The sequence below is a fragment of the Mesitornis unicolor genome, unplaced genomic scaffold (assembly GCF_000695765.1).
Source record: "Mesitornis unicolor isolate BGI_N332 unplaced genomic scaffold, ASM69576v1 scaffold7294, whole genome shotgun sequence".
Taxonomy (NCBI): domain Eukaryota; kingdom Metazoa; phylum Chordata; class Aves; order Mesitornithiformes; family Mesitornithidae; genus Mesitornis; species Mesitornis unicolor.
Window position 1 is genome coordinate 39,558 of NW_010179326.1, and position 13,655 is coordinate 53,212.

The window sequence follows — 13,655 nt, forward strand, 5'->3', positions numbered from 1 at the left end:
CGTGTTTTCCCCTGTCGCAGCTTCCCTTCCCACCAGGCATGCCAAGAGGATGACTTGCAAATTCCCATCGCCCCCACTCAACGCAAGGGAGGCAGTTGGGGCTCAAGCCCATGCATGCAGCTCCGTGGGGCTCAGCCACCCCGGCTCTCCTGCCTACTTATGCCACTGCAAACCACCCTGACAAAATAACTTGCTGGAAACTTATGCGTGGAAAGACTCCACTACAGAAAACCAAAGCAAGCCAGAAACACTGCTGTTTCACTGTTCTCTGTCCCCAGCTGAGACACCCAAGTCAAACATGTACTGCACCAGTCGGCTAGGAAGTGGGAATTTTGGCTGCCTGGGAGCAGGCTTCCTGACCTTGAAAGGCATTTCCTGCAGCGAACTTTGAGCAGTGACCAAGGGAGCAGTTTTTTCTTATGGAAATCCTTGGAGACACCGGTAGCGATCTGCCGGGCTGGCGGGTAGGAAGAGCCAGCATGCCCGGCCCCAAGGACTCGCCCGTGGGCTTCACGAGACTCAGCACACGTACGGCCGTGTGGTTTCAAGGACCAAGCAGCACTGGAGGCTGCCTTGGCTGAGACTGCAAGACCAGGACTTGTTTTGCCAAGACTGAGAGCCATTCTCCACACGAAGAGCTTTGGTGAGCCCTGAGAGGCACCCAGGCTGCTCCTGATGGAGGCTGGGGTTTTGTTTGCTTTTTAAACCTAAACATGCTGAAGTGTTGCATGTTGGAAGGAACATAATTAGTAGAAGAGAAATTTGGCCATAACAGTTTGACAAGCATTTGCAAATCATTTTTAAGAGTGAGCTAACAGCTTACTTCCCTGGGATCTGTCAGCAGACCATTTCTTGGTTTTGGGTCAACATTATATCGAGTGAGAGACTGACAAGTCAGAGCACCGTGTCTGACAACAGCTGAAGTAATTAGTTGTAGAAACTAATCACAGCCACCCTTACACACCATTTAGAAAAAGAGCTACGCGGTCAGGAAATGAAAAATTAATGTGTTCAGAGAAGCCAAGTCTTCATCCCTTGATGGCTTCTATCCCTCTTCATTTAACTGTTGTTACCTGCTCAAAATAAGCTCTGCAAGTAGCAAGGATTCATTAGCTCCTGCTAGTCTAATAAATGCCTAAAAAAAACCATTTACACACAGAGTTAACCTATCACTAAATAAAACGTGGAAGCAGGAATCCAAGTGGGAGGTATTTTTGGAGCAGAGCTGGCTTACCATGACAGTGAAAGGACTGTTGGGAATGTCCACCCCACCAAAGCGGACATAAATCACATAGGTTCCTGGTTTGGCGGCAGTGTAGAAGATATCGTAAGTCCCGTCCTCATTTTCAACAACATCTGCTTCAGCTTCTGTCCCATCTGGCGTCAGGACGGTGCACGTCACTTTTCCCTTCCCTGCTGATTTGGCATCTACCACAAAACCAACCTCCTCACCAGTCTTCACAGTGGGTGCAATTCCAGGACCTACAAGGCAATTTCCATTACAGAAAGTGGTCAGAGGACACTTCTCCCAGGCAGGCCACCTGCGAGGCCCTTGGGAAGCATGGCACCAAAATGCCGGGCTCGGAGACCCACAGACGTAGTTTTGGGAGATGTACAACAAAGGACATTCGCAATGTTGGTCAGCAAAGCAGCATGCAAGAGCTTGCCACCAAGAGATTTCCTTCTCTGCAATCAGAGAGGCTGGATGAGAACAGAGGGGGGAAAAAAGCTAAGTTTGAGGAAAGCAATGCCTTAACCCACATTCTTATCGTCATACTCCTTTATGCAGAGCCAAAGGCACTGCCCCGGTCAGCAACTCGGCTGTCACTGCTTTAACACCAAACTCCCTGTGTAAGCAGCCATAAAAGGGCACAGTAGCAGCCACGGCCATGTTTCCACCTACATTACCCACAGATTATTTTCCTCTGTTCAAAAAAAACCAGAAAAACAAATAAATCATGAAACAATGACCAAATTGTAGCAATCAGATCTGGCCTGAAGTACACTGTGTTTAAATGAGAACTATTAAGTCCTATTTGCAGTACATATTTAATACTCCTGCTTTTGTCCAGCACTTGTAACCAGGTAAATGACTCATTTTCAGGTGGCACCAAACCTGCTGCTTTAATACCCTGACAGTATTCCAGCACTCCTACGGCGATTGTATTTCAGCTTTACAGCAGAGTCAGAGGCACTTCTTGGAAAGGAGAAATATAAGCTGGCATCTGAGGGTAAACTCCAATGCAATTATTTCAAATAGTGACTTCAGTTACTTGGAAAAGTATCAGACACAGCCACTAAGGCCTCTTTTAAACAAATTTGGAAGCAAAGGGGATACCTGCTGCTCTGTGTTTTCTATTGTGCCAGGAATACATCTCCGTTTAAGCAGACCTGAAAGCAGCCAGCTGCCGGATGGACACTGGGTATGCAGGTCAGAACAATGCCCACACACTCCCACAGGTCTATTACCACAGATAAAAGTTTCCTGTTCAATTTGCTCTTGCTAATTTATTTATTCTAAAATCAGGGGATTTAACATTTTGTGGCATTCTTGTAACTGGTTCCTGTCACTTCTGCTCCCTGCCACAGCCTCTGCTGCCTGGGAGGTGGCAGTGTGCCATGGTGGCCAGCCCAAAGCTGCATGATGGCCACCCATCCTGAGAATGGGTAAGGGTCGAAGGTGTAAGTGTGCTCCTACAGCAGGAAATTGGGAGTCCCTCCCCCTACACCAAGACACTGATTTTTGAGGCAATTATTTTTTTTAGTTGTAGCAACTTCTTGTCTTTACATTCTCTCCTTCCACTTGCACCTTCCAGAAATCTGTTCAGACCCTGGCCAACTTTGACCAGAAAAAAAAGCAGCAGAAACCTCCACTAATAACACACGGTCTGCAAAGGCTTTGCTAATGTAGAAGCACATGGCCAGATACTTACACCCTCGGAATTAATTCTGTTCCTGCTCGGAATGAAAAGCTTCTTGCAATGCTTGCAGTGCGAGGAGCAAGATGCAGTGCACATGTGCAGATGTGTTGCTTTTAAAACAACCTCACTGCAGTACTCAGCAGGATCTGTCTAGGCCAAAATAAGCATCAGACTTCGGTTGCATCTGGCTGTTTATAATAATCCCAGCAGATTTTGCTAGAGACTGCAAGAGATACCTGCTCACCTGCAGCGTGGACGCTTCTTTATCTTTAGGAAAACCCTCCTGTAGAAGCAGCCAGATTGCACGAGTCTCTAGTATCTTCTACACCCATTAAATCAACCGTACCATCCTCAGAAGGCAGCTTTACACAAAGAACAAACAGCGACAGAGAGGAGCCAGCACTCACCTGTGGCCAGACACTTGCTGGCATCCCCAGCTGGAGATGCCCGGATCCGATAGGGAGAGGACGGGATATCATCTCCCCCATACTTCACACCGATTGTGTAGCGGCCCGTTTTGTCAGGGACATAAGTGACTGTGTAAGTGCCATCCTTGTTGTCATGAACGTCCACTCTCTTGGGTTTGCCCTCTTGGTCCTGAGGAACGCAAACCAGAGGATTGAGGCACTATGAAGTTAGTTATGGATCCCTTCAGCAGGGCAGCAATTCTGTTCACACCCACAGTCAGTCACTCTCAAAAAGATTCAGGAGTGCTGCTTTTCGAGGGTTAAGTATATTTCACTCAAAGACTAGTACCAGGGACAGACTATTAGAAGCAAAAAGACCACTATAAAACAACCAATGCTATCATTAACTATCCATTGCTTGGTACACGAATGTTTATGAGATGCAGCAAGCCATTTCAATGATTTTTTTAATTAATTTTAAGTATTTTTTGGCTTCATTGTCATATTGCTGCTGGAAATTAAGAACATTTCCCAGGTGTCCGATGCACAGCTCGGGAGCCGGACTGTGCAGCTCTGTCCTGACAAAGCACTGGGTGGCTTTGGACAGCTGCTGCCTGAAAGGTTTGAGGTCGGGGGAAGCATTTCTGGAGTCCATCACCAGCCCTCCTGGATGAGGCACTGCAAGGTCTACAGTTAAAAGCAAGCCTACACAGGCTCTTCAACACCATTTCTACACTGAATAGAAGACAAAATGAGGGAGATGCATAAACAATACAGATCTGAGCTTCAGCATCAAGTTTTCATGTCTTAAGAATCCGAGATCAGCGTCGTACAGAATGTTTCTGACAAAGCTACTCCCAGCTGCAGCTTTCAGTGTAACACATCAGCTGCAAAGCATGAGGCATTTGAGAAAGTCTTCTGGGCCTGCCCACAGAGGACATTGTGTTGACCCCATTCTGTATTTTATGACTCAACACCACTTGGGGTAGAGTATAAGCTGCAAAGGACTCAAAATTTTAGGTGCAGAGCAAAAGAGCTGAGTCCTTCAAGGAAGGCTCATGAAATGTTTAACATTCAATAGTTCAGAATGAGAAATAAACACAGACAGTCCTCCTCATGGCATATGTGCTCCCACCATGCGGGACTTGGGGAACTTGATCTTCAAAGCCACAGCCGGAGTGGGAGCTCTGATAAGCATTTTGGATCCTGTAGGAGCACACCTGCATGCCAGAACAAAAGTAATTGCTTTGCTGCACCTGAGCAGATGGTGGGACAGCGGGAGCAAGAATGCAGAAGGGCAAGCACAACCGGCCGTGCCATGCCAGAGCTGAGAAATGTGCTTTATGGCCCACTGACCAGAGACCTTTTCACTGAGGCCACAGAGTCCAGGCAGCAGAAATTTCAGGGAGAGCAGTAACAAAGTCAAATAAAATATTCCTGTAGTATCTCCTTAAGCAGCTTATGACTTTTGGCAACCTTGAGGGAGAACTGTTTGTTAATTTATCATCATGTAATGCTCAGTGGATGTTACCTCACAGCCTTCAGGAACTACACTGCTAGAAGGCTGTCTCCACTTCAAATTCCACCATTTTCATAATCTTACAAGAAATGACTTCTCAGTTTGGGTAACTGCAGATTGTAAGACTTTAAGACAGAAGTTTCATAAAAGCAGCCTCAAGAGCTTCACAAACACAGACTACAAGACTTTCCTGTACCAGAGCTTAAGGTCCAGCCAGCAGCAGAGTCTCCTGGACACTGGGAACGCCAGGGTACAGCTGTGGAAACTTTGCACAGAAGCCACTTATGCCCACCTAGAACAACACGTTTCCACTCCTGCCTGGTTCTGTAGTTACTTACAGTGATCTGTACAGCCAGAAGTCCCTGCCCGGCGTCCTTAGCATCCACAGCGAACTCCACGGGCAGGCTAGCTGGTATGCCATAGGAACTGAGACCTGGTCCACTCGCCGTCACTTTACTGGCATCGTACGTAGGAAGCACCTTCACCTTGAAGGGACTTAAAGGGAAGCCTGTTATTGCCCCCTCCTCCTAAGTCACACACACACACACACAATCGCTCGGTTGGAAAAGACCTCTGAGATCATCATGTCCAACCGTTCCTGTCTACCCCCTAAACCATATCCCTAAGTACCTCGTCTACCCGCTCTTTAAATACATCCAGGGATGGTGACTCCACCACCTCCCTGGGCAGCCTGTTCCAGCTTCTGACGACCCTCTCAGTAAACGGCCAATATTACTACAGGACTCACTGAGGTGTGAACACACCGCCCCTGTGGCGTCTCTGCTGTCGGTGCAGCAGCCTCAAACCACCGCTGAACCCCTGAAGTCATGCAGGGAGCTGCACTGGTTCAAGTAGAAAGGACCACAGGCAGCCCTTACACAGTGCTCATGTGCTGGGAGAGCATGATCAGGTAATTAAATCTTCAGTTCACCTAAGTTTACCTTCATCGCCTTACCTGCGAGGGATCTCTTCATCAGCATATCTGATAGAGATCATATACGGCCCCTCCTGTGTAGGTGTGTACACCACTGTGTGGGTGCCATCGCCATTGTCAACCACGTTAACAGGCTCCACAACTCCTGAAAAACCAACAGATTATTTTCTCAGCTGCACTATTAAAACTCAGTTCATTCACTGCACAAAGCTCCAAGAAGCAGTGCTGATTTACAAGTTTGCAACAAGCTAAATTTAGTTGGTGTTTTCTGTTTTTGTTTTTGTTTTTTTTTCAATGAAGGCAATGGGTATGGATCAGTAATTGCTTTCCCTTATTTTGTATTCAAGAGCCATTGACTTGATACAGATCTGTTATTCACCACTCTCTGGGTTCTCATCTTCTTGCTGTAAACAAAAGCTAGCATGAAAATACTGGAGAAAAATCTCTTTCTATACAGTCCAGGTCAGGAGCAATTCAAAACACAGTGAAGATCTTTCCAGAAAGAAAATGAGTAATGGTTTTAATTGCCTGAACCGTCATTTACAAGATTACATACTGTTGTACAGGGATTCACTGCACAGAACTGAGCCCTAAAGCCAGTTCGTGTGTAGCATTCACTAACTTGACTCTTTCACAATCAGGTATTTGGGAAGGCAGGCTCACTGCCTAGGCAGGAGAGCCCTGTGAGCTGCCAAAGCCCTGAGAGAGCAGGATCAATTATTTCAATTTGCATTAAGCTAAATCTACAGCAGATTATGTGAGATATTGGTTCAGATCAACACACAAAGCAGTCTACAATTACAAGTTGGCTTCAAAACACAGGAAGGATTAGCAGTAAAGCACACACAAAAGAAACATATAGTTGCCATGCAAACCCTAAAAGCCACATCGTTGGTTCCCACTTCTTTCTCCAGATCATTCTTGCTGTTGCCAATTGGCTTTCCAAGCGCCAAAATTTCTGGTAGCTAATGAGAGTTCAAACCTGTCTCAGTGTCGCCCTTTCGATCACCTTTAAAGAAATCCGAAACTGCTTTCAGTGGGGAATGCCATCCCTGGGAATCCGTCTCATCCACTACAGTTAAAGAAGGGTTACCTGAAGGGCATCTGCACCTGAAACTCGAGTGGGGAAGCAGCTCCTGTCTCCCAGCAAGGTGAGGCTTGCAGCCAAAAAGTACTTGCTGCCAAGATACTGAGACACGGCTTCCCCAGGTAATGCAAACATCATTAACCCTATTGCTGGAGGCTCTTGCTGCTCTTTGAGGGGTTCCACCATACTTGAAAGACTCCTGCAACTCAGTGACATGGGTTTCCCAAGCCACCATTCATGTGTGAGACTTTGGATTTACTTTTTCATGTCTAAATGTAAGCCACAATTGTTCCCCAGTGATGGTTACTCATGTCACTTCTCCCAGCTCTGAAGATTAGGATGAAGTCATCAACGACACTGCCCAAAGCAGCACTACCGAGGACACCATTTTCCTTTTACAGCACGACATATGGGTCAGCCATCAAGGTGCACACGCCGGATAAACAGGAAGAGAGGGAAATGCTCATTCAAGTGGCATCATCACCTTTGCAAGCAGGGCCAGGACCATGTTACCCACCCAAATGCAGAGACGGGGGCACAGCTGGATGGAGTACTTCAGTTCTTACCTCTGGGTCCTGCCACTACCACCTCGAGGGGTGCTACTCCTGCCTTGCTGGTGTCTACAGTGAAGGACTGTGGGATTTTAGCTCGAACAGCTGTTCCCAGACCTGGTCCTGCAATCTTCACCTTGCTGGGATCCACAACATCCTTCACAGGAACCTTGAAAGGACTGCCTGGAAGTTAATGCAGCAAGTGTTAAACACCACAGAGGTAATAGCTACAGGGAACCAAAGGTCTTTTCCCCTACTTATCCTTGGGCTTTTTTTACTATCTCTCAACCTCAGGCAGGAACAACAACCCCACTGCCTCCATACTACTTTGCTTCTGTAAAAACCAGAAGTGCCAGATAGTGCTTCTACATTTTCACTGTCTACTCAACAATTCAGTTGTGATCCGTCTGCTTCTCACACCTCAGGAAAAAAAAAATGCGTGAAAGAAACCAGAAGGGCAAATGAAGCATCATATAAGCGCTTGTTTCCTTCATGTTTTATCCAGTTCAGTATGTTGACAAATAAAATGGGACCAATGGGAAAGAACAGTCTTACAACATCCAGGAAAGAATACCTGGTGTATGCTGCAGGACAGCACCTAAGAACTTGAACATGGCAGCAAAACATGTCTTGTATTTAGGAGCATTTAATTCTTGGTATCAAGCAAAGTATCCTTCTTTAAATTGTGAACTGCTGGATGGCAGATGTATCTGGAACATTCCTTAAACCTACATCACTTCAGCTTAATATCCAGTGCAAATGCATACACAGGTAAACGTCTGGTTTAGGCAACATCTACTGCTCTTTCCACAGTGACCAAAACTTGTAGTGTTTAATATAATCCCCATGACAAGCTCACCCATTAAGACCATCTTACTGCAGAAGGGAGTCTTGAAGGCATCCATATACCAAACAGCTATTTTCTTGACTTAATGTATTATACACCACTTGTGCCTAATCCCAGTTATTTGCCAAGGGTTTATATCTGTCCCATCCATCTGTACCCACTCTTTTGTTCCCCACCGTGGGTACGACCATCTCAACAAGGCTTCTCCATGTACCCAGAGGGCATTTCAGAAATGAGAAGAGACTGCAGCCCTTCCTCAAAACTACCACACCATAGCACAAAGTGCTCCACACCTCCCTGACGGGTGTGAGGAACAATTGCCATCGCTGTTTTTGCCTGAATTCCCAGGAAAAGAGGTTTCAACTTCCTGCAACATCCCCCAGCACGAGTGAGATGCAGCCAAGGCACCAAGTCCTTCACTCAACACCTTCCCTCTTCTGAAAGCCCACTGAGCCACTTACCAGGAATATGTTCTCCCCCATATGTGATGTTAACATCGTAGTCTCCTGGAACATAAGGAATGTACTCAGCACTGCAGCTCCCATCCTTGTTATCTTTACAGCTGATTTTGGACTCTGAAGGTCCTTCAACAGTTATTCCAAGGCCACCAATTCCTGCCCCTCTGCAAGACAGAAACACACATTTTTAGAATTACCTGCTTTCAACAGCAGCTTTATAGCCCTCGCATGCTCTGGCTGCATTTTCACCCATACTGGAAATGCAGTAACCCGACTTCTGATGTCTGGTCTTCAGTGTGCTATGGCATGCAAAGCCCTTCAGCATAACTTCACTCACGTTTTCATAGAATTTTATCCTCAGCCACTATCAACCCCTAATCTCTGCAGAACAGAGCGCTCAGTACGTGATGTGGTACCACACACAGTAAACAAAAGGACACAGCTTGACCTTTTCATAGATATTTGTACTGGGTTTAGCATCCTGCATCACAGAGCGCACTAGACTCCTCCCTCCCACAGATATTCCTTAAGGATCAAGTAGGCCCAGTTACCTGGTGACAACGGAAAAGGCGTTTGGCTGATTTGTGAAAGCTTCACTGAGTCCAGGTCCTTGTGCCTTCACACGCGATGGATGGCAGCCCTCTGTCACATTCACTCTGAAGGGACTCTTTGGCACAGGGACACCATCGTACGTAACGCTGACTGTGTGCGGACCTATCAGAGGAGGAAAAGACATTCCGAATTCCCTAAACATCCTCGTTACTTAACATCACTTCTACAAGATGTTACAATGTCAGCACATGGGTAAGAGCTTCCTCCTGCATTTCACAGGACTTCACTAGTGTTTCATAACTGAGCTGCCATCTAGGCACTGTTTTTCTGAAGCCAAGTTACCGTAAAAGTCAGTTCTTTGCGTTGAAATAGAGCTACTTCCCGCAGAATTAGCTCCTCCACTGGCAAACATTTTGCTAAGATGCCAACAAGTTACTGGCAGACCTCAGCAGTTTGCCAAACTAAGTGTCAGAAGAGCTGCCTGCTCTCGGTTTTCCCCTCTCAAGTAAAAAAAAAACCAAACAAAAAACCCAACATAAAAGCAGAGGTTACCCTTTTCAAACGGCGTGTACTCTACTGAATACGTTCCATCGGCATTGTCCTGGATGAGACAGTCGGCGGGGGAGCCGGACGGGCTCATGATCTGCATTCTGATGTGGTCACCGCCAGCCTTTGTTAGAGGTCGAGCGTCCACAGTGAACTCAGTTGTAGCTTCTCGGAAGACATCTGCAGGATACGTTTTGAGAAGTCACTTCGAGAAGTGTGTGTATTTCCAATGACAAAACATTCTGTGAATCAGCAGCATGATAAACAACTCATTTGGAAACATAACGAAACACCCCCGCCCAAGGGTCACCATGGGAACACGCAAGGCTACTACACTTTTTAATGCTCAGCATACTCTGTGTGGGATAAAGGACTGCAAGTCCTACAAACTCCGATAACAAGAATTATTCTCACCTTTCCCTTCCACTCCTGGTCCAAACACTTTAACTCTGCTTGTGTCCACAGCTGGCTCCACTTTGACCCGGGCTGGGAATTTAGGCACTTGTTCACCTCCATATCTCATCTTGATTGTGTACATGCCCGCCGAGAGTGGTACATACGTCACTACATAGGTCCCATCTTTGTTATCATCAACCTGGACCTCAGCTTTAGAGCCAGCATCTGACACCATGTCCACTCGCAGGTCTCCAGGACCTGCCTCTGTGCAGTCGACGTTCAGCAGCCCTGCCTCGCCTACTTTACCACGTTCCAGACCCGGGCCCGTGGCAACAACTTTAGAGACATCAAATGGCATTTCTATGTCTGCCTTAAACGGCGAACCAGGAATGTGAACTTCTTCAAAGAGGATGTTCACGAAATACTCTCCAGGCTTCGTAGGCAGGTAGGAGACAGAGCAGGTCCCATCACCATTGTCCGAGCATTCAATTTTAGCTTCACACGGGCCTTCGACCGTCAAACCCAAACCTCCAGTTCCTGCCCCTTTGGTATCTATTGTGAACTGGGCTGGTTTTCCAACGAGGCCCCCTCGAAGACCAGGACCATGAGCTTTTACCTAGAAGAGAATATGCAGTTGAGATAAACTCACCTTTTTGTGAGTTTTTTGCCAGCACAGACTGCCTAGTTAGACTAGTTTGTATGTGGGACTTGATTAACAAGCTCTTAAAAAAATACACAGAATGAAAATCCTCCTCTGCCACTCCTCCCAGTTTTATTGTAAAGTTGGTATCTCTCCACTAAAGAGGTTTCTAAGCAAGGATAGCAATAATCTCGCCATAGCTGGTTTTGTGTACCCACAGATATAAAAGGTAGAAAAGGTAAAATATTTAATGGCTATACACGTTTCTCTTGAAATCTATTTCCTTAGAAAGAATAAGCTCAATTAATACAACCAACATGTTCACCAGGCCAACTTCTATTAAATTAGGAGCAACACTTGTATTTGCCACACTATGCAGGATGCTTGCAGTATTCTTAATGCATTCAATGTTTTTCCAAGTATAGCGTTATAAAAATTACTTCCATGAGTCATGGAGTATGCAAAAGGAATGACTCAGTGCTCTGGGATGTTCCTGGGTCTGGTTTAGCCAAAACCAAGCCTGGTCTCATGCAATAGCCCACAGTTCTGTTTTCAGGTATCAGCTGCTGTTACAGCCCTAAAGCATTCGCTTACCTTGGAGGGATCTGGAGGGAGCATGGCCTCCACAGTATAGGGGCTCCCTGGGACTGGGTTGCCATCATAACTCACATCCACCATGTACAGTCCTTCTTCCCTTGGGATGTATTTTGCAGTACTGCACTCCTTACCCAGAACTGGTTCCACTAGACACGGCACAGATTTCCTCATAGGACTGGAAATACTGACATCCAGTTTACCTTGCCCACCAGCTCCTTTGGTGTCAATTACAAATTCCTGATCCTTCCCTACTTCCACTCCTGAAAAAGATAAAACCCGTATTAGTGTGTTGAGTACTCAGCATCTGTGTTCCAAGAAATCTCTCATGCACTTATCACCAAGGGAGCAAGCACTGGCAGACCTCTGCTCAGTCTGCACTCCTCTGCATGCAAAAAAACCTGTTAAACCAAACAAAAAAAACCAAAACAAACAAGTGCTACGGTTAATTGGAAGCTACAAAGCTACAGCAAAGCCTGTAAGACATGGCCCGACAGTATCAGAGGCTCATTTCAGGAATGCAACAATATTTCACAGCCCTAAGTTCTTCCACTTTTAGAAAACAAAGCGACCGTATGAATGAAATTCTGCACCACAGCAATTACATTTATTTGAACAAACAGCCATCTAGCCCCAAGGAAACCAGATTTCATCAGCAGATGCCCAGCCTGGTGAGGAGTCTAGCTCTGCTCACCACAATTGCTATGTAATCTTTGGGAAAAAAAACAATCTAAATTGAAATTCAGTTTTCAAGAGGACCAGCTAAGACAAGGTGGTCAAGCTATAAAGTTGGAGCTGGCTGCTCCCCAGCTATAGCAAGTTAAAAAAGAAGTCTGTTTTGCCCACATCTGTTGCAGCAGAACGTGTCAGCTACCACAGGCTCAGGAGACACTTCAGATGCAGGCTATGGGGCTTCCAGCCAGAGGTACTTACTGTTCTCGAGTCCATTGACTTTAACTTTACTCAGGTCTAGCGGAGCAGCAACACCCACAGTGAAAGGGCTTTTAGGGATAGGATCACCACCGTATGTTACCAACACCTTCATTGGCCCCTAGTTGGAGAATGTACAAGTTAGCTCAGTTCCTCACTTCACATAGATGCACTAACATCCTAGCAGCACACAAACCACTTCACCTAATCCATTTTAGCTGACGACAGCCAAACTTACTGGCTTACGGATTTTCAAGCTCTCAACCCACTCCAGCCCTTCAAAGCATTAAATGGTTTTTATTTAATGCAGGAAGAAAGGGACAGTTCTTTCCACTATTTAACTAGATTATATTCAATTTGCCTGGCAAAACCCCTGGCTCAGGCTGGCTCCCACCCTGCGTGCTCAGCCCCGACAGCTGAATGGATGTCCCAGCGCTCCAGACCAGGTATCCCCTTCCACCACAAGGAGAGGCCAGGACAAAGCCAAGCCTGCAAAGAGGCCATATTATTACTGCACTTGAAATACCAGTGTTTTAAGCTGTACAAGTCAGGAAGATTAATGCTCTTGTGTATTTTGGCAGGAATACTGCACAGCCATGGCAAGTTCCAGCCCATGATGTGTGCTCCTTTTATTCTCTCCTACCACGGTCCATATTTTAGCTATATTCACTGTTTGCTTACTTTTCGTTCTTGGCCAGTTCAGCTCCCAAGTGAAATAATCATGGATGTTTCACGCAAGTTAGCGAATAGCTTCCATGATTATTCTTGGTTGTTTTTAGAAAACACACACACGGGTAGCTGTAGCAACACCGCAAGAGAGAGAGATAAGGCTGAGTAAACAACATTAAACCAAGGTTTCTCTGCTGCTGACGTGGCCCCTCAGGAATTTAACTACCTAATCCATCTTCCCCCCAGCTCTGAAGGGTCCAGAGTCTCATTCGCAAGCTACTACTTACAAACCTGAGAAAAACAGGGTCCAGAAACAACCTACATGCTTGCAGCCTGAAGGGACAACAAGGCTCTTCTAATTACTGTGCAGTCCATTTTCATCACCTTTTTCAAACCACTGCTTTCCTGCCTCTGCTATCTGCAAGCATCTCCTGTTAAGTCCACAGCTCCTCTGTGACCCAAGGTTCTCCTCCAGATGGGAGACCCAAGTAGCAAGCCTGGTTGGGGCATCCTGGCTTGTTTGACCATGGCTTTCCATGTGAAACGCAGCAATCTGGTACTGCTCACACACACGTATGCAGAGTTCAGACGACTTTGCTCCCTT

At 46.3% G+C, this 13,655-nt stretch overlaps 1 protein-coding gene across 1 annotated transcript in view; it reads right to left on the reverse strand.

The window, feature by feature from the left end:
- FLNB (filamin B, beta) overlaps positions 1-13,655 on the reverse strand; it is a 71,879-nt gene that overhangs the window by 17,313 nt on the left and 40,911 nt on the right. Inside the window, exons 20-30 of the mRNA XM_010182721.1 lie at positions 12,386-12,503; positions 11,453-11,715; positions 10,237-10,834; positions 9,829-10,002; positions 9,276-9,438; positions 8,728-8,888; positions 7,435-7,602; positions 5,803-5,926; positions 5,186-5,342; positions 3,329-3,518; positions 1,235-1,482 (exon numbers count right to left, since the gene is read on the reverse strand). Of these exons, the coding sequence (XP_010181023.1) occupies positions 1,235-1,482; positions 3,329-3,518; positions 5,186-5,342; positions 5,803-5,926; positions 7,435-7,602; positions 8,728-8,888; positions 9,276-9,438; positions 9,829-10,002; positions 10,237-10,834; positions 11,453-11,715; positions 12,386-12,503 (2,364 nt within the window). The remainder of the gene's footprint in view (positions 1-1,234; positions 1,483-3,328; positions 3,519-5,185; positions 5,343-5,802; positions 5,927-7,434; positions 7,603-8,727; positions 8,889-9,275; positions 9,439-9,828; positions 10,003-10,236; positions 10,835-11,452; positions 11,716-12,385; positions 12,504-13,655) is intronic.